Source organism: Perca flavescens, chromosome 2 (assembly GCF_004354835.1).
Source record: "Perca flavescens isolate YP-PL-M2 chromosome 2, PFLA_1.0, whole genome shotgun sequence".
Taxonomy (NCBI): Eukaryota; Metazoa; Chordata; class Actinopteri; order Perciformes; family Percidae; genus Perca; species Perca flavescens.
The window spans coordinates 37,660,698-37,679,194 of NC_041332.1; the positions used below are offsets into that span (position 1 = coordinate 37,660,698).

Genomic DNA, 18,497 nt, shown 5'->3' on the forward strand with positions numbered 1-18,497 from the left:
GAAAGATGCTATAATCACATACAAATTCTAAACACAGTCTTTGAATTACCCACCCACACCCTCTGAAATTTGGGAGGAACAGCTTCTTCGCTCATGTCATGGATGCCAACAGCCCCACATTTACAAAACCTCCAGACTCCCTCATCCTTCAGTGTCTCATCTCAGCCAGAACTGAAAAGGTCTCAGACTGCATCTCCCCAGTGACCCTTGTCCAAATTAGATGTTGTCTCAACACATTCCAGCAATCACAGAGTGACAGCTAAGACGTGATTGCATCCAAAGTGACTGAGTGGATGACTAATTAGCTAATGAGGCAAAAATAAACAAATACAGCTCGTTGTATTTGTGTGTGAGGTTGTTGGCGAGTGTCAGGATGGGGCACCCCTAAATCTTGGCGTGACAGCGAATCTGCACAATGGTTGAGGGTGGCAGCCAGCAAAAGTGCTGAAAGTCGATGGAGTGGAGCCAGCAGAGCCAAAACAAGCTGAACAGAGTTGGGCTTAACAGTAAAGAGCCTGTCACAGAGTCACTCTAAGAATAAACACTGATCCCTGAATTGGTAGCAACCTGGGACATAGCTGCAACTAACGATTATTTTCATAGCCTATTAATCTGTCGATTATTTTCTCGATTCATCAGTGGTCTATGAAATGTCAGGAAATGTTGACAAATGTCTATCAGTGTTTCCCAAAGCCCAAGATGACGCCCTTAACTGTCTTGTTTTGTCCAAAACTCAAATATATTAAAGGAGTGAATATTCACATTTAAGAATCTGGAATCCGAGAATTCTTCCTTTTTTCATAAAACATTAATAAAGCTGCTTAATCGATTATCAAAATAGTTGGCGATTAATTTAATAGTTGATTAACTAACAAACTGATTAATGGATTATTCTTTGCATTTCTACTGGGATACACAGTTAATCTATAATAGTAGCCTACATTTAATTAAGTCAATCCCCTATTCCTACCTAAGTGTTTCGCAGATCTATCACTTTTCTACAATAAATTTTCTTGTCTTTTAAGTAGCAAAACTCAACAGAAAACATTCTGTACCTCCTGCCCATGAGACAGAAGATGGTACAGTCAAGTACAGTAAGTTCTGAACAATTTGTTTTGTAGGGTTCAAGCAGAGAAGCAGAGTTCTTCCTTCTTTCTGAAGAATCACATCAGTTATTATCATGTCAGAAATCAAATGCTCAATCTCCCTTTTTCTTCAGCTGAATGAAACAAATCTGAAAAAAGTATTTGTGGTTCTCCAGTTTTTCAATAACATCTTGGCTTCCTTTCTACAAATGTCAAACCTGCAGACAGAAACATGTTGCAATATTTGACAATCGTGTTTTTATCAGCTGAGGGAGCATCGGGTCTTTTCTCTCTTGACCTCTCGAAAAGGTGATTCATGCTTTTATATCATCTTGGTTACATTCTTGCAATGCACTGTATTCAGGGTTAAGCCAAACAAAGATATCACGCCTTTAGCTGGTACAAAGCACAGCTGCTCAGCTTTACACTAGAAGACAAAATCATGTCAGCTGTGTTTTGACCTCTTTTCACTTACAGACTGATCTCATGAAATGGCGTATGTATGACACGGCAATTCGTATGCCATTATTGGCGTGTTATAAAGATGCATACTGGCTTTTTAGCGTGTTTATCAACGCCGTTTGGCCTCCATTGACTTGCATTACCTTGCGATTGCATGTGAATTTACGCCGTAGTGAGTATTATGAAAGGGCGAAAATCCGCATAGGGAGGTTTGTCGGGGTGGAGGATGGGTCAAACACAGGACTTTCACCCAGGAGAGCGGGGATCGTGTCCCGCATGTCAAGTTTCCTAAACTCAACTGTTGCGTTCTTCTTTTCCTTAGCCCAACCCCCTTCTTTTCCTAAACCAAACCCGCATGTGACGTTTGCTAAATTCAATCGTCGCTTTCTTTTCTTGCGCTAACACGCCACGTGGCATGTATGTTTAGAGCGTAGACATCCACGCTGATAGCTCAAAATGCATACAGTTAACATGCTACATGGCTTAAGAAATGTTTGTTTATGTTTAGGCAAAGTCATGATGCCATGTTGTCACTTACCAGTAAGTTTTAGGTTTAAAGATTACCTATAAAAAATGTAATCTACCAAATGGGGGCTCTGCAGAAAGGTTTCAGAACCACTGGCTTAGCTGTTGTTTCAAGACCACTGTTAGTTGTGTTAGGAGGTACATGCACACACACACAAAATGATAAAAAAAAGCTGGAAGAACATTTACTGTAGATCAACAACTAATGTTAACAAATCCCCTGTGAGAGAGCTGCAAGCCACAAACTGCTGTTATACGCACCTCCCCCTGCTGCTTTTGACAGAGAATCTTTAAGTGCAAAAACATTTGTGGTGCTACGTTCTTATGTGAGTGCTCTAATTAATTGTTCTTTGATTTTGAAACAGGAGCCTTATGTTATTGTTGTTTTTAAGTCTTCATGAGGCTATTGCAAATCAATTAATTTTATTTTTTTATATTTCCCCCTCACAATTTATAACAGCCCCCTCAGTCACTTCATTCTGACGCCTAGTCTGGCCACAGTGCAGCCTCAGATCCTCAGGCCGGGCTCTGCTGGCTTTTCCTAAGTCCCCGCTCAAGAATAAATGTGAATGGCTTTTGCAGTCAGGGCCCCCTCAGCTCTGGAACTCCCTGCCTGAACAGCTAAGGCTGCAGAATCACTGCCATCTTTTAAATCACTTTAAAAAAAATATCTTTAAAACAAGCTTGTGTATTAATGCAAGCCCACTGTTATTGTTTTTCATCTTATTATTATTGGGTATTCAATTCCATTTTATTTTTGCATTGTTTTAATTATCTGATTTAATTTCCCTCATTGCAGTCCTGAAATGTTTTAATTCTGGCTCAACAAAATAAAGCACTTTGTTTTGAAAAGTTCTGTATAAATAAAAATTATTATTATTATTATTATTATTATTATTATTATTATTATTATTATTATTATTACTTCCGGAAGAGAGACAACATCTCTTAAACCTCCTTGGACAGACTGAGCCACTAACAGGTACAGTAGACTGCACAGGTACATACAGCATGTTGTTAGTTAGTTGTGATGGCTTATCCAGTACCTCCTCAGGCACTGTGTCTGTGCATCTGTGTTATTAGACTGGGCTGCATCTGGGCTGCTCCCTGAGGGCTGCATGTTTACCATACAGTGTCCAATATGTGATGCTTTATGTGAGTAGTTCAGTAGTGTGTAATGTAGTGTCTCTCTTACTTATTCTCTCTGTTTGCCCCCTTCTTTTGAATATATGCTGTATGTTTGTATTTACACTGGCTTATTAAGGTCTTAATAGTGCATTCCTTTGCATGTACTGTACGGTATATATATGGGAATGATAGGCCCTTTATTTAAAATTTCGATGAAAAGAAATGGCACTCAGTGCCTTTTAATGTAGACAAAATATATGTTGACACTTTGAAATTTAAAATGTATCTTAACACCCCATGAACATCTTGTTATTGCTGACCTTCAGTGGTTTGACTTCTCACCTTGCTAGCACTTATAGCTGCTTCTATATTTTTTCCAAGGTCAAGCCATATATTGTGGTGTGTCTCTAAAATAAAAAAAACAATGCCATTTTAAAATGGCAGCGCTTTAATCTGAAAAGCCTTTAACCAGCCCTATACCTTGTGAAAACATTAGTAGGGGGAACTTGTCACAGTCTGTCATGACTAGCTAGAACTTATTCATCAAAGGTGTTGAAAGGGGTTACAAATTCTAGCTGTATTTTTCAAATTGGGTGTTATTTAAATTGTGACTTGGACTCAGTTAGATATGATTCATGTAACAGTTATGTTTATTGGTAACCCTAACCCCTCGACAGGGTTTTGTGCCTGACTCTGTATGTTCTAAATCTCCACGATGGAGTTGGCAAGTGCAAAATTAGCTATTTCCTAACCCGGTTTTTGTTAAAATGAGAGCATATGATAGCATACGGATGAATCGAGGGACAGACAGATTGACAGTCAATTAGATGATCCCTTGAAATGAATAAAGAGAAAGCCTCAACATTTCTGTTTTCATGAAAGACTGCTAGAAAAAGTGCTGTTACAAGATTGCTGTGAGGGATAAGCCAGTCTACTACACTTGGCTGACAGTGTGACCCGTTAGCTCACAAGAGTCTTAAGGAAGACTAGATTACTGTTGCATTATGTTGTGTGGCTCTGAGGGCACGACTGCAGTGTAGAGAATGTTAACAGGAAAAAAAGTCTCTTACTCCTTCACTCCTGCTTTCACACCTCCTCTCCTTTGAGTCTATTGATATGTGTGTATAGCAGCCCCTAATGGCTCAATCAATGAACTAAATTCTCCACTCCTACCTAGTCCAAATGTATAGATTCTCAGATTTCATTGATGTACTCACTTTTCCATGATTGTTAAGCTGTGATTTTAGAGGATGGTTTGAATACCAATAATATGGCCTGTGGAGTTGCACTATTTGAGTATAAGCATTGGAATGTATTGTATATAATGTATATTGGCTTTTAAATGTTTTCTTAATTTCTTATTTTGTTAAATATATTCATTTTAAATACATTTGTATCTGTTTCCTTACTCTTAAGACTATTTATTGTGCTGCTGAATGTGGATTTCCCCTCTGGGAATCTATAAACTCTTATTTTATCTTATCTTAACTGTTCTAAAGGAGGATGCGGGTGTCAAGAGCAGGACTGTGCTAAAAATCAACATAATGCTCAAAGCACCAAAGGGTGTTATTAACGGCTGTAGACCCTTAATAACACCAGATAAGATATGCCTTCAACCAATTAGAGCAACGAAAATGTGATGCAGACCGATGGACAAATGTTGATGTAGAATCAACACCAGTGGCAGATTTAGTACTTTGGGGGCCCAAGACAAACAAAGGCATGCTACTTCACTAGTAGGGGGTTTGCTGATGGCATTTGGTCTTAATACATCCATGCATTTTAGCATATGGATTTTTAGAATGACATTATTATTAGTTGAAGTAAGAAACAAGCTTAACCATAAGTTTAATAGGTGTTAATGGGGCCCCTGGTAGTTTGGGGCCCAAGGCAATCGGCGACCTTTGCCTAATGGAAATGATCAACACGTTTGTGAATGAATGTTTTTGCCATCAGAATTTAAAAAAAATAGTCAGCCATCTTGGTTGTTTTTCAAAAATGCATCAGCAGCTTCCCTCTTTCCAAAGCTGGGTTTATGCTTGCCATCATCACATATTTTCCATAAAGCATGAAGGCTCCACAAGTTGTCAGTCATCGTATTAAATCCACCGCATATGAAATAAATGGTTGTGGTTGGCTGAATGGGAGGGGGACTAGATGCATCTATCAGTCAACTTTTTGTGGCAAAACGTAACCGTCACGGCCACAGTCACAGTGACCTGTACCCGGCTCGAAGTCACCTTTTTTCGGCTACACTTAACTGCATCAATCGCACATACTTATTTTAACCCAAACTCTCATCTTTTTCCAAACCTAACCAAATAGTTTTGTTTCAATTCACCATGTGTTCAAAACAGTGACTGTTTCACAATGTGCGCCGGAAAATACATTTCCCTTGAAACGTAATCTAGAATGCAGTTTTGTTGTATGGGAACAGGATTTTTTAGGGTTGACCTCTGACATGAAGAAATCCTGCTCCAGTCTTCCACGGCCAACCCATAATACCACTTCAATCCTATGTTGAATCTCCCAGAATAGCAAATGTTCTTTCAATTTTCTGCAATACACCCAGCGCTTACTGATTTGTTTCATGATCCAGGACATCAATAGATACACTGAACATACTAACAGAGATGTAGCCTGAAGGGATCTATCAATTTCAAATGGCTACCATATCTCTCTCTCATTACATTAGAGACCTCTCATATGTCCAGTTCAGAGCCCACTGGGGGCCTTATTCAATCCTCAATCATTAAAGCTCAGTTTTGTTGTACAGAAATAAAAAGGGTGTTTATTGCTGCAGCAATAGACACACAGGCAATTCACTTTGACTCATTCAGCCTTGAAAGGATTTGCTGCCTTTAAAATAATTTTTACAGACGTAGTGTCCATGGTGTGCTCATTTTTCATGTCACAGGCAATGACACATAACAATTCATTGAGACAAAACCTGCCACAGGTTTGACCTGTAGTATTCCCAGGCATAAATCCAAATCTCATGGGAACAGTTCACAGAAATTCAAAGGTGCCCTTTTTGCTTTGTGGATCTTATACTATTGGAAAGCCTGTTTAGATCCCTTTCAAATGGTGCCCCATTTGTAGGGAACATGCATTTGTGGGATGAGCAGCAGCGCTGAGTATGTGGGTTGCGCCCATGAAAAATTTTCAAAATCTTATCTGCCAATGCCAAACAGCTTAGTCTGCCATTGACCCGTTTGGTGTTTGGTGGATTGGATGATTGAAGTTTGAAGAAACAAGACATATTGGCAATTTAACAATTTATTAATTTCACAAACAGGAGCCTCAGTAGCGTGTGGAAGAACCATACACAGCCACAACAGCCTGGCACCTCCTCCACATGCTGGTCACCAGCATGGTCACACACTGTTGTGGGATGGCATCCCATACTTCAACCAGCATTTGTCGCAAGTCAGCCAACGTGGTTGTGTTGGTCACTCTGGCACCAACAGCACGACCAAGCTGATCCCACAAGTGTTCAATGGGGTTGAGGTCAGGACTGCTCCCACATTCTGGAGGTAGTCTCTGATAAACCCCACCCTGTCGGGGCAAGCGTTGTCATCTTGGAGGATAGAGTTCGGTCCCAGACTGTGAAGATATGGGATTGCCACTGGTTGCAGAATCTCATCTCTAAATCAGGCACCTGATTGGCAGCACCTGGGGGTACCAGAAGCTCAAAACAAGTGCCACTAGCAACAGCAAAATAACCTGTTTGGCAATCCCCCAAACGGGTCAATGGCAGACTAAGCTGTTTGGCATTGGCAGAGAAGATTTGGCAAATTCTTCATGGGCGCAACCCACATACTCAGCGCTGTTGCTCATTCCACAAATGCATGTTCCTTACAAATGGTGCACCATTTGAAAGGGAACTAAACAGGCTTTCCAACGGTATAAGATTTATTGCCAAAAAGCATTGTTACCACAGAGAAATAATCTACCAAACACAAATTTCCTTACTTTTTGTGCTAAGTTTATTATAAATTCCATCACTTCATCAGTTATATTCTCCAGAGACATTGACCCTCATTTACGAAACGTGCATACGACCTAAAACAGGTGTAGGACGGGAGTATGCCGATTCCTACGCAAAGCTCGCCATTTATCAATTTGAACGTGAGCGTAGGCTGCGATAAAATCTCACGTCGCAAGTTTTCGAGTCAGTGTGGCCTTGCGGCGCAGCATATAATCAGTTTAACAGGAGAAGGTGAAGTCATCAGTTGATCACTTATCAGCAAAGGCAGATCTGGCTCTCTATTCCTTGCTTTTAATAGTTATAGTGTTATGTTTGGCAATGATACTCAATACAGGAACCATGACGACGCACAACATTTTTATTTATTCTTCAGGTTTTCGTTTCTCTTTTAAAGTGTCATTAATGGCCACAAGTGGAAGACATATTTCTGCCATTGACCGAGTTATTTCGGCTTGTTTTTCCAGCCCCTCTGCTGTCAGGAGACAGGGTCAGGGCGGTGGTCCAGCACGGGGTGGGGGGGGAGCTGTTGCCTCATTCTGACTCATAAAAAAAACGTGAGTAAAATAAAAGACAATGCATAAACTTTATTTAAATAGAAGTACACCTACATGTAGGCCTAAGAGATTGCAATATAACCCTGTATATTACTATTACGACTATAGCATACATATGTCAAGGATGTATAAATTAAATAAACTTCAGCTGAGTCTGATTTACTATGGCAACAATGTTGACCGCATCAGTGATCTCTTTTCATCCCGCATTCTTTGTACAGCCTTTAATACCAGTTTTCAGGCTGCCAAAAAGTACACACGTTAGTACAAATGAACCTGAGGTATCAGGGTTTCAATCTCCACCTCTGAAAAGTGCCGCTTCTTAGCTGGATTACATCTTGCCATGTCGTAAATTGTAGGGGTGAGGCCTCAAAACCGAGAATATATTGGGGCGTGATATTTAAATTACGATCGTTTCTAGCCGCTGCATTTATCAATGTACGACCATTCTTACGCTCTGATTGGAGTGATACGAACGTTTCATGAATCACACGTGAAGCCTGTCATGAGATGCTTTCTGCGCTCATATCTGCGCTGGTTTCTACGTTAGGTTGATAAATGAGGGCCATTATGTATACTGTAGTGTACTGTTTTCACAGGCCGAGTGGTACTAACCATGACCAGTACCAACTGATGTTAGAAATGGATGTAGTGCTTCTTTGGTTCATTTTCAGAGTAAAATAAAAACAAACATTTAAATTGGAAAAAGGTCCACAATCTCTAAATATGTGATGTAATATGTATATGTGATATTTATATCTGATACATATCCTGTTTATACATACTGTAATTTTTTATTCACAAGAGATACAGTGCTTATTTATTACTTATTTACACAATGTCTCTGTTTCTAGAGGAATGACTTATTTGCATCAATGATGTTCCCTATAGGCTAAAAGCAATTAGTGTATTTAGTGTAGTAACGCATCGACAAGTTAACAATGTACACTGCCAGTAGGAGAACCATGGAGCCAGTAAATCCTGGAGCACTAAGACACTGCTGTAAGACAAACACTTCACACTTTACCAACATTAAATATTAGTACACATGAACTATTTTGATTGGCTGACCACAGCTTACACACACACACACACACACACACACACACACACACACACACACACACACACACACACATTGCATGATCTAAAGTCATAAAATGTATTATCCTTATCTGGGCTTTTCCCATTTTAGTGTGCACCATATTGGAGCTTTCAAGGGCCAGAAGGAAACCCCTAACAGCTTGCTGCTCGCAGCAATATTAACTTTACACTATAGACATTAGAAGGACAGTGCCAGAGTAGAGTCAATGTTTAATGTCCCCAAGAGGCAGTTTGGTTTCCAGACAGTTAGTCAAAATGAATAGCACATGAAGAAAAGTACTGTAAATACACAATAAATAAATGACAATTTAATAATACACGATCACCCATTGTCACCACGACCATTCGAGCGAACGCAATGAAAACGAGAGACAACTTGCTGTCAATATTTACTATGGGTTAATACCAGGCTAGCAGCTGATGGATGAAACACAAAACCCTTGACACAGTTTTCATTTTATACATCTTGTAAAGTGTATTTGCAGTATGCAGTGCATTTTACAGTGCTTTTAACATATTGTTGTCTTAGCTCTGCATATCTACATGTTGGCTTATGCATAATTGAATTTTGCTTGACGGATGTTTCTGTCATTTTTCACATTAATGTTGCTGGTGCAACTATATATTGTTCATATTCTATATCATATTAGATGTGTTATTATAGTGTTCATCTTGAATGTTTCTTCTTCCAATGCATAGCTATAGGAATGTAACTGTAGAGTCTAAGCTGCAATCTGATAAAGGAATTTACCAGAAACAAGATAACTTTCAACTCAAGAACACTCACAACAACTATCCCTCCACAGAGACATATTAAATATTGATTAACAGACAGTCTGAACATTGAGGAAACTTTGTCAAGTTTAAAATCGATCACATTAAAGCAGCTGGTTCACAGATATCTGTATGAGATCAATACATATCCAGAATCTGAGATGCAAAGAAGAATATTATTGGGTTGACTTATTTTCCTCAAGAATATCAAACAAGGTCACTTTGATTACATGTGGAATGTCTGTTTCCATAATTTCAGTGTACACGTAAACATCATCCTTAAATGCAGAATAGTCTCATGCACGGTGCAAGTTTTCCTGCCTACAAATTTACCTCAGATATACACTAATTATCTATTTATGCTGTGGTACAGCATTATTTGTTTTTTGAAAAAAGCTCCCTTAGCTGTTGCAAAACACATCCAGCAGGCACAGAGCAACATTATCATTCATTTGAAGTCACATTTCTGGCCACTTGATGAGTTCAGTATTCACTCTCCTTTTATCTCTGTTTTAGGTCTCCACCAACTCCTGAAGGAAATATCTGACTCGTTAGCTCCTAAATGCTCGACTGTTTTCACTAGCTTTGTCTGTATCCCGTTTGGTGCTGAGGAGGTAATGTACCTGAGGGGGTGTCACAATTTTCCAAATCTACAATTTGATTTCACTTTTGATTTTAAGGTCACGATTCAATTCAATTTTCCGTTAAAACCTTTTTCAGCAGTTTTCAGAGTGTACGAGGTGGACTTGAATGCACCAAGCAGCATTGCATAACATTGTTTTGTTTTTTGTGATGTTTCACCCCTACAATTTTGTGCATTTTACTTATACAATGCTGTTTGTGATTTTTTTTTAAAGTAGCGATTCGACAACGTTGCTAACACAGCCAAACATCAAGCAAGTGCAACGACAAGACATAGCAGCTAATATTACTTACTAGTCCAAAAGCAAGAAGGCCAGATCGGCGTCTTACAGCCTTCTATTGCATCCTTTTATAGCAGCCCTTTATTTGCGAAGCTTTCGCCAACGACTAAAAGTCATTCCAAAATTTGCTCTTTTGCCTTTCTCAGTCACTCTCTCCATTCTACACCAGTATTCCCCTCTGCCACGGCCTGAAAACCTCCTCTTACCAGTGGTCCAAAGCTCCTGTACGAGCGGTGTGAATAGTAAAAACTCTCATTTAGCAACCACTGTTGAAAACATCTGCAAGCCAACAACAGATTTATATAATCACATGTTCAGTGAGCAACTGCCAAACTGTATCCAGACTGCATTTGACGCACAGGGAATGTGCCACCTTGTACTTATGGAAGAACTGAAGTCCTCCACTTGGTACTTTGCACTCCAGTCGTAAATATGTTGACAGATGATGATTAGAGATCTTATGAGGACTTTAATCGGACATTAATTTTGGTGTCTGTGCAACTGCTCTTGAATTTATTTAGCAAAGTGACATGTTGTCAAGGAACCACTACGCAGGCTACTCCACCGTATGCTAGGCACCTGTTTACTGAGTTACTTCTATTGGGAGAATATGTGAGGCCAGACCACATATTCAGAGAGGAGCCTCCTCCTTACTTATATCCTCACCGGTGTGCATGTTGGAGCTTAAAGGTAAAGAAAAAAAGGATATGTGATGTGCCTTTGTGTCAAAAACGTCTTTGTTTTACACTTCCTCTACTAAGCGAAGGTGCCGAAAAAGCAGGTCCAATCATGAAAAAGAAGATTGCATGATTAAGACGTGTAGCCTATTAAAGAAAAAATATCCATCTACAGAATAGGTCAGTAAACCAGGGATTCAAACATATTACAGAGGTTTAAACTCCTCTGGGGGGTCCTGTGGCTCTGCTCCAATATAGTCACGCAGTTAACAATCCTTTAGCTGCAGATTACACTGAGGGGGATGAACGCCCCGATGGGTTTCGTGCATCATCGCCGGGACGCCCTCCTTATTCTGGGCCAGATGTTGTCGGACTATTAAAGAAGGCTCACTCCGCGTGCTTGCTCGAACACACGCTGATGCACGCGGTACACGCTTGCAAATGTAGCAATACAGCAATGTATTAAACTGGGGTGGTCTTAATGGATTCAGCAGCCTTACCATACTCTAACTCAAATATAAACTGTTAGCTCATTAGGTCGGTTTGAGCTCTCCTTTAAATTGCCTTTCTGAATAAATAATATAATATATTTTTCTATATAATATTTCTAACAAAAGGATTTATTTTACGGACAACTCTTTTTCAGTGGATATATGCTCATGTCACGCCAGATGTGCAGTGAACAGCCGAACTAAGACGAAATGAAAAATGACGCTCAAATGACAAAAAATAAGGTGCCTGGCTGCGTCTTTTCTTTCTTTTTTTTGTTGCATCTTTTGAAAGACAGAAAACAGACTGAAGGCTCCATCAGTGTACCCACCTTGACAGCAGAATGTCGCCCACAGGTAAACTCCAATCAATACAGATCCAGTGCACTTCCGAGGCTCCATGGCAGCGGCGGAGCACAACTCCGTCTGTAGCCCGCTGGGGATGTCAAACTTCGAGGGAACGTGCAGCTTTGTCAGACTGCTGGTGATTTCTCTCTCTCGCTCTCTCTCTCTCTCTCTCTCTCTCTTGCACGCGCACACACTCGATGTGTCTGTCTCCTTGTGTTCGAGTCGACTGTCACCTCAAAAGTCACTTTGGATGCCACTCTCTTCTCCCCCCTCTCTGCGCTCAGCTGTATTCTTATACCAAACATCTCGCGCGTGTCCTCTGCGTGTTCCCTGTCCTATCCGTGCGCGGTGATGATGACAGCCACCTGTGTATGGTGAGTGGCCAGTGCGTAATGCCGTCAACTTCGTGTCCCCTCCAGTCATTTCGGGCTCTGCCTCATCTGCTTTATGGGTGATGATGACTACAGGAAAGATGAACACGCACGCAGGAATTCCAAACAGAGGTCGCCATGCCGCTCCCCCCACACTTCTGAAAACTTTTTTGTTTTACTCATGCAATTGTTTCATTACACATTTGTTTAAGCCTTGTTTGGCGCATGCTCATCCGGGCACTTGATCAGCAGGTGTAATTAACATGATCTCGCTTCCAACCTTAAAAATAGATACAGGGGTCATCTGTCCATCTCTACCTCATCAGTGTCCTCTTTTCCTCATAAAGGTGGGAAGTCTAATGCATCTAAGCAACAACGAAGAACGTCCTTTAAAAAGTGCACAAATTAATTTCAGGTATGACCCTGATCTTTCTATACTTCAAATTCAATTTAAAATTTTCCTTTTTTGCAAGCAGTGTCAGCCACTTTTACACAGTTAGCACAGTACTCTCTCGCTCTCCTGTTTTTCCTCATATTGCTGTTCTGCTCTCTGTCCTCTTTCCTCATCCTCCCATTCTGTTCCCCTGTAATATATGCGGCTTTTTACAATTATTTTTAAACACCTTGGAATTCTGCTCAAACCTTATTTTAGTATTACTAACCCTAACTCTCAGCCTACTGTACATTTATAAAGAGAACATCATATGTTGCTATTTTGAGTTACAAGCATTTCTGTGCAGCAGCTGTGCTGCAAATGATGCCATGTTAGCATGCACCACTGAGCGCATCTTTATTCAGCATGGCAGCAGTCCAATGTGGTAAATTTTGGTGCATTTGGCCAGTTGTTAAAGCATATTATTTCCCATAATTACCGCTAACGAGACAGCCCGAGCTTCAGTGTTGTGCTGTCAGTGGGAAGAGAAACATCTTCAGGGCTGCACACTTTACACCGCCATGACATGTGATGGAGTATTATTATGTGTGTGTGTGTGTGTGTGTGTGTGTGAGAGAGAGAGTCAGTGTGTAGCCTCATTAGCTTGTACTAGTGCAGTGCCCGTTTGGAGCGTGTGCCTGTTCGGAACGGGACGGTTGCGTCCCAGTATTTTTGTTTTTTTTCACAACTTTATTGTGTAAATTCTCACAAACAACATGTTAAACAAAATGCAGTTATAAATGCTTGGTTCCCAGTATTGCTGCTTGCATCATTTTAATGTGGCGTGCCCGTTCAAAGTGTTCTTGAGAACCACTCATAAGGGCTTTACGATTGGCCTCTCATTCACCCATTCACATACACAGATGGCGGCGAAGCTGCTGCACTTTCAGTCAGAAGTGACAGAGAGAGTTGACTGTGCTGGCCGCAAGAGAAAAAGACCTCGCATTTGCTGTACAAAACTGGTGTTGCTCTTCTATAGTTGCTTTTTTTTAAGTCGCTATTTGGGTTTTGAAAAGTCTAGCAACAAAGTCACTAAATTGGTAGTCTATATTGATGACGTTTCATTTCCGGGATTGTTCAGGTGCTGCTGGGTATTCCGCCAGATGTCCATCATTTCGACCAGATGTCCGTCACCTTCTCCTTTCTTTGTGTTGGCATTTTCAACTCTGGTAGATTTCTGAGGACTATGGTTAACTGTTCCTCAGATCTCTGCAGGGTAAATCCAGACAGCTAGCTAGACTATCTGTCCAATCAGAGTTTTCTGTTGCACGACTAAAACTACTTTTGACACATTCCACCAAAACAAGTTCCTTCCCGAGGCTTTTTTGCAGGGGCACCACTGCTCCATCCGATGCTTGGCCCCACTCAAAACGATTGTGATTGTTTTTAAGAAATGCCAATAAACCAGAGCACATTTTTCTTCTATACTGGAATGCTATGTGGACTAGCCAGATCCTCCTCCGCAGCGCTGTGGAGGAAGGTCTGGCAAAGCGACACAACTAAATTGGTAACACTGCCCCGCCACCGCTGCTTTACAGAGGCTCGTACAACAGCGTGCTATGTGTGACGTATTTTGTGTATTTTGTGTATGCTGTATGATTGTTTGAAAGACACACACACACACACACACACACACACACACACACACACACACACACACACACACTCACACACAGAGAGGGTCCTAGATTTATAGTTAGATGTAGATGCTTCAAGTTGTTGGTTGGTGTGATGCAGCAATGATCCGTGCCCTGATCTGTTAATTAGCTTATATATCTTTCTCTTCCTCTAGTTTTTCTCCTTTCTTCAACATCTACCCATCTGCCATCATTCATTGTTGATATTCCTTTCTGTCCTCTCTCCTCCCCCTCAACCTTCCATCTCTCATCCCTTTCCTGTGTTTCCTCTCTTCCACTTCTCTGTTCTGATACTCTTGCAGTTCTGACTGTGAGCATCAGATGCAGTGATGTCCTCAGACCGTTACGAGAGCGCCCGAAGCGCTTCTCTAGCCCTCACTATCTATCACTCTGATATGTAAACCCCCGCCTCCCCTCCCTGTCTTTCTGTCTCCCTCTGGCTTCAGTCTGGACATAGTCTTGTACATGTATGTGGTCTGCCATCAGCTCACATTAAATAAATGTCCTTTTGGCCTAGCCTGCAGGGATTGGAGTTGGTAGAGTGTGTGCATTTTTGAGAGTACAGGCTTATGTGTTTATTCACGTGCTTTTGTCTGTTTATTTAAAGTGCAGTCCTGTAGCTTATATGTGTGTTGTATCATGTAGTCCAACTGAAAGGACCCCCCCTCCCCACTTGCTTTACTACACATATATTAACATATACATACATAGTAGCTCCGAGCCCATTCCATAAACATCTCGGGCATGATCTTCAAGCATGGCTGGAGATGTGGTTTAGGATTAAGCTTTTGCCATTGCATATGTCTCAGAATACTCCCCCATGTTGAATCAAAATGTACTGTACGTGTGTGGGAAAATAAACAACTTGAAAGCAGACCTTACTGCAATTTGCACACTAGTATGCATGCACGTGGTTAAAAGGGCATACTTTTGTGCGTCAGGACTTGCGTTTGACAATTTTCCACCGCGAAAGGCACAAACGGCTTTTTGGAGAACATCCACCAGACCAGCGGGCGCTTGTTGGATCGTTGTCCGCCGCGGCAAGCGAGTAGGGCGGGGAGGAAACAGAAGCAGGGACGCCGGCCGGGCCTGCTAGCCCGGCTACGGAAACTAACACACAGATTGCCACTGCCAATACTCCTACTCACCAACACCAGATGGATCACACACAAAATGGATATATATGCTACAAATACACACGGAACTGCTGCGAGCTAGCAACCGGCAGGAAGTATGACTTGAAATCGCATCTTGTTGTCACGTAAGAGCCCTGTTCATGTTGCACAAACATTTTAATTGCATTTTGTGTCTGTTAAGAGGCACAAAGGCACTCTTTATGTTATGCCCCCAAAACTACCGTTATTGCTAACTGGGAGCTATTGGCATTAGCTGCAGCAACTCCAGTTTGCTAAGACCGATTCTGTTCGGGTTTTTTTTGCTATCGACTGTACTCACTATTTATAGCGATCAAGATTAACGTAAAAATTGCCCGGAGTTCTCCTTTAAGTTATGGGAAACTAATACAATAATACAATGGTAGGACAAACAGAAACCAAACTCATATGGGCACCAATGTTGAACATCTCTGAACTCTTGTCATCAAAGAACAATTGAGCTCATAGAACTGAAAAGGGTTTCTTTTATGTGCACACTTTATTATTTTAGTTGTACAAACTGTGTAGTGTACACTCCCTGAATGTGGCTCAGCATGAGCTGTTATTGTGAATTTCAAGCCTTGCCGTGACTTTAAATTGCAATACCTGACACAGGGCAGGTTGGATTCAGACTGTATAGGATTAGGCATATTAAATAATGTTCACTCAGATTGGCATATGGCATAAGGTAAATACTAAAATTGAGTCGAAATCCCTATGAATATAAAAATAGTGTATGTAGATTTCATACAAAGTATTACTTGGCCCCAAGTGTTAATTGACAGTTTCCATTACATCCGATAAACATTTCTTGTTTTTACCTTCCTCACCAAAGAAACTAGCCTAGAAATGTAGACGCACCCTAGCGGCAGCAAATGTAATTTGCAGCCAGGGTCAGTCTACCAACTCTCCGTTGGCTTGCAAGCTGGAAAAACCAAACTTTGGTCAGGCCAATCACATCGTGTATAGAGTCGGTGGGCGGGTTTAACATATTGATGGCAGAGTTGCAACGGTTGCGCATGAATTCCCTGCTACTTGAAAACAAAGAAGATGGCTGCTGCTGCTGGCAAACAGCGGTCTTTCAAATCTAATTTGGCCGCGACTCTGGAAGACTTGGAGGAACAAAGAACGGCACTGAAGTCATTCTTAAAAAAGGAAGATGTGTTCGGAGTTTTGCCGACCGGATACGGCAAACGTTTAATCTATCAACTAGCATTGCTCTGGTTGGTTGTAGAGCTATCCTATTGCGTGCAGAGGGAATTTGAAAGACAACCGTTTATCCCGCCCCTCGGATTGAGCCCTGCCATTGGTGAGTTCCCAGACCCAACATCTTGATGTGGGTCTGGCTTGTCAGGCTACAAAAAAATGTCTGTAGAGGCAGATTGTACAAGCAGCTCATTACGACCCATATTTACGTTTGTTGTTATTTGTACATATTACAAAGACTATAAAGAGCACCATAGTCCAGGTAGGGAGAAGGTTGGGGTGGTGGATAGGTAAAAAAAACACATGACTTTCAGCCAGGAGACCACTGTTCATGTCCCGTGTAAAATGAAAAGTCAACATAGACTTATTTTAAGTTAACTAACGTAGGTTGATTTTAGGTTGAATTGTAAGCCCTGAGGCCGAAACGTTGTCAATAAATACAGACATGCATATGGAGCCAGATGGTGCAACACTGTTTTCTTACTTTCAAGTCTACTTCCAGTGATCAGCACCTCATAACAGCCCTTGGTGTGTGTTACTCTTCTATATTAGAATTTAACTAATGTATCCATGTCACGAACGTAACTATGTCATGGACTTGTGCCCATATCAAAAGTATTCATGTGAACACAAACCATGATCTTTTCCTAAACCTACACCATACAAGTAGTTTTATTACCTAAACTTAACCAAGTAGTTCCCTTTAACAATGTTTGCCACGTGTTTAAAACTGCGACTGTTTCACAACAATAACAATAAATAGAACGGTCATATGTCGTTTGGTGAGTCATTGGCAAACAACCTAGTCTTTTGTTTATGTATTAGGACGTGTTGCATTTTTATTATATGCCATGCTAGCTGCATGGCTCTCGGCAGAGTATTGTTGGTCTGCCTGTCAGTGTTGTTCAGTCAATTGGATGAATTGCCAGGAAAGTTTGTACAGAGATGTATGGTCCCCCAGAGGATGAATCCTACTGACTTCTGTGATCCTCCTTTTCATCCAGCGTCACAAGCAAGTCAGAATTTTATTTATCTCAGCATCTACTAGATTGATTGGCACAACATTTTGTACATGGTTTCCAGATGATGAATCCTACATAAATTGGTAATCCGTTGACAGTTCCACTTGTGACAACATGAGATTTGTGGTTTTTTAAATGAAATGTCTTAACAACTATTAAATGGATTTCCATGAAATTTGGTACAGACATTCATGTTCCTCTCACGATCTCTTAACTTTTCATCTATTGAAGTCAAGATTTTGATGTTCAACTACTTTGGTATTTTGAACAAATACCTGCAAAACTAATAAAATTCCCCTCACCCTTAGCTGTACTTTTTATTTACTGCTTATTAGTAAATGTTGATATGCTAAACTAAGTTAAATGTAGAACATGTGTAACAGTTTCACTTTTTGCTCTTTTAGTACAAATAACTTATTTTGCATATAATTCAGTACTTTTAAATTATGAATTTCCAAGCATCACTAGAAAATGCAAGTACATGAAATATGTTTTTGCTGGTCATGTCTCACATACAGTCACACTTTTTTTCCCCATCCAAAGACCTGAAAGCTTGTTTATTTGAATGGAATCCTGAGGGCTTCACACCCTACTCTCTGTCACAGTCTGTCAGTC

At 40.7% G+C, this 18,497-nt stretch overlaps 1 protein-coding gene across 1 annotated transcript in view; it reads right to left on the reverse strand.

Moving 5' to 3' along the window:
• chrna8 (cholinergic receptor, nicotinic, alpha 8) overlaps positions 1-12,386 on the reverse strand; it is a 60,059-nt gene extending 47,673 nt beyond the window's left edge. The window contains exon 1 of the mRNA XM_028603890.1: positions 12,044-12,386. Coding sequence (XP_028459691.1) covers positions 12,044-12,113 — 70 coding nt within the window. The 5' untranslated portion in view covers positions 12,114-12,386. The remainder of the gene's footprint in view (positions 1-12,043) is intronic.
• Between the last annotated feature and the right edge of the window lie 6,111 nt (positions 12,387-18,497).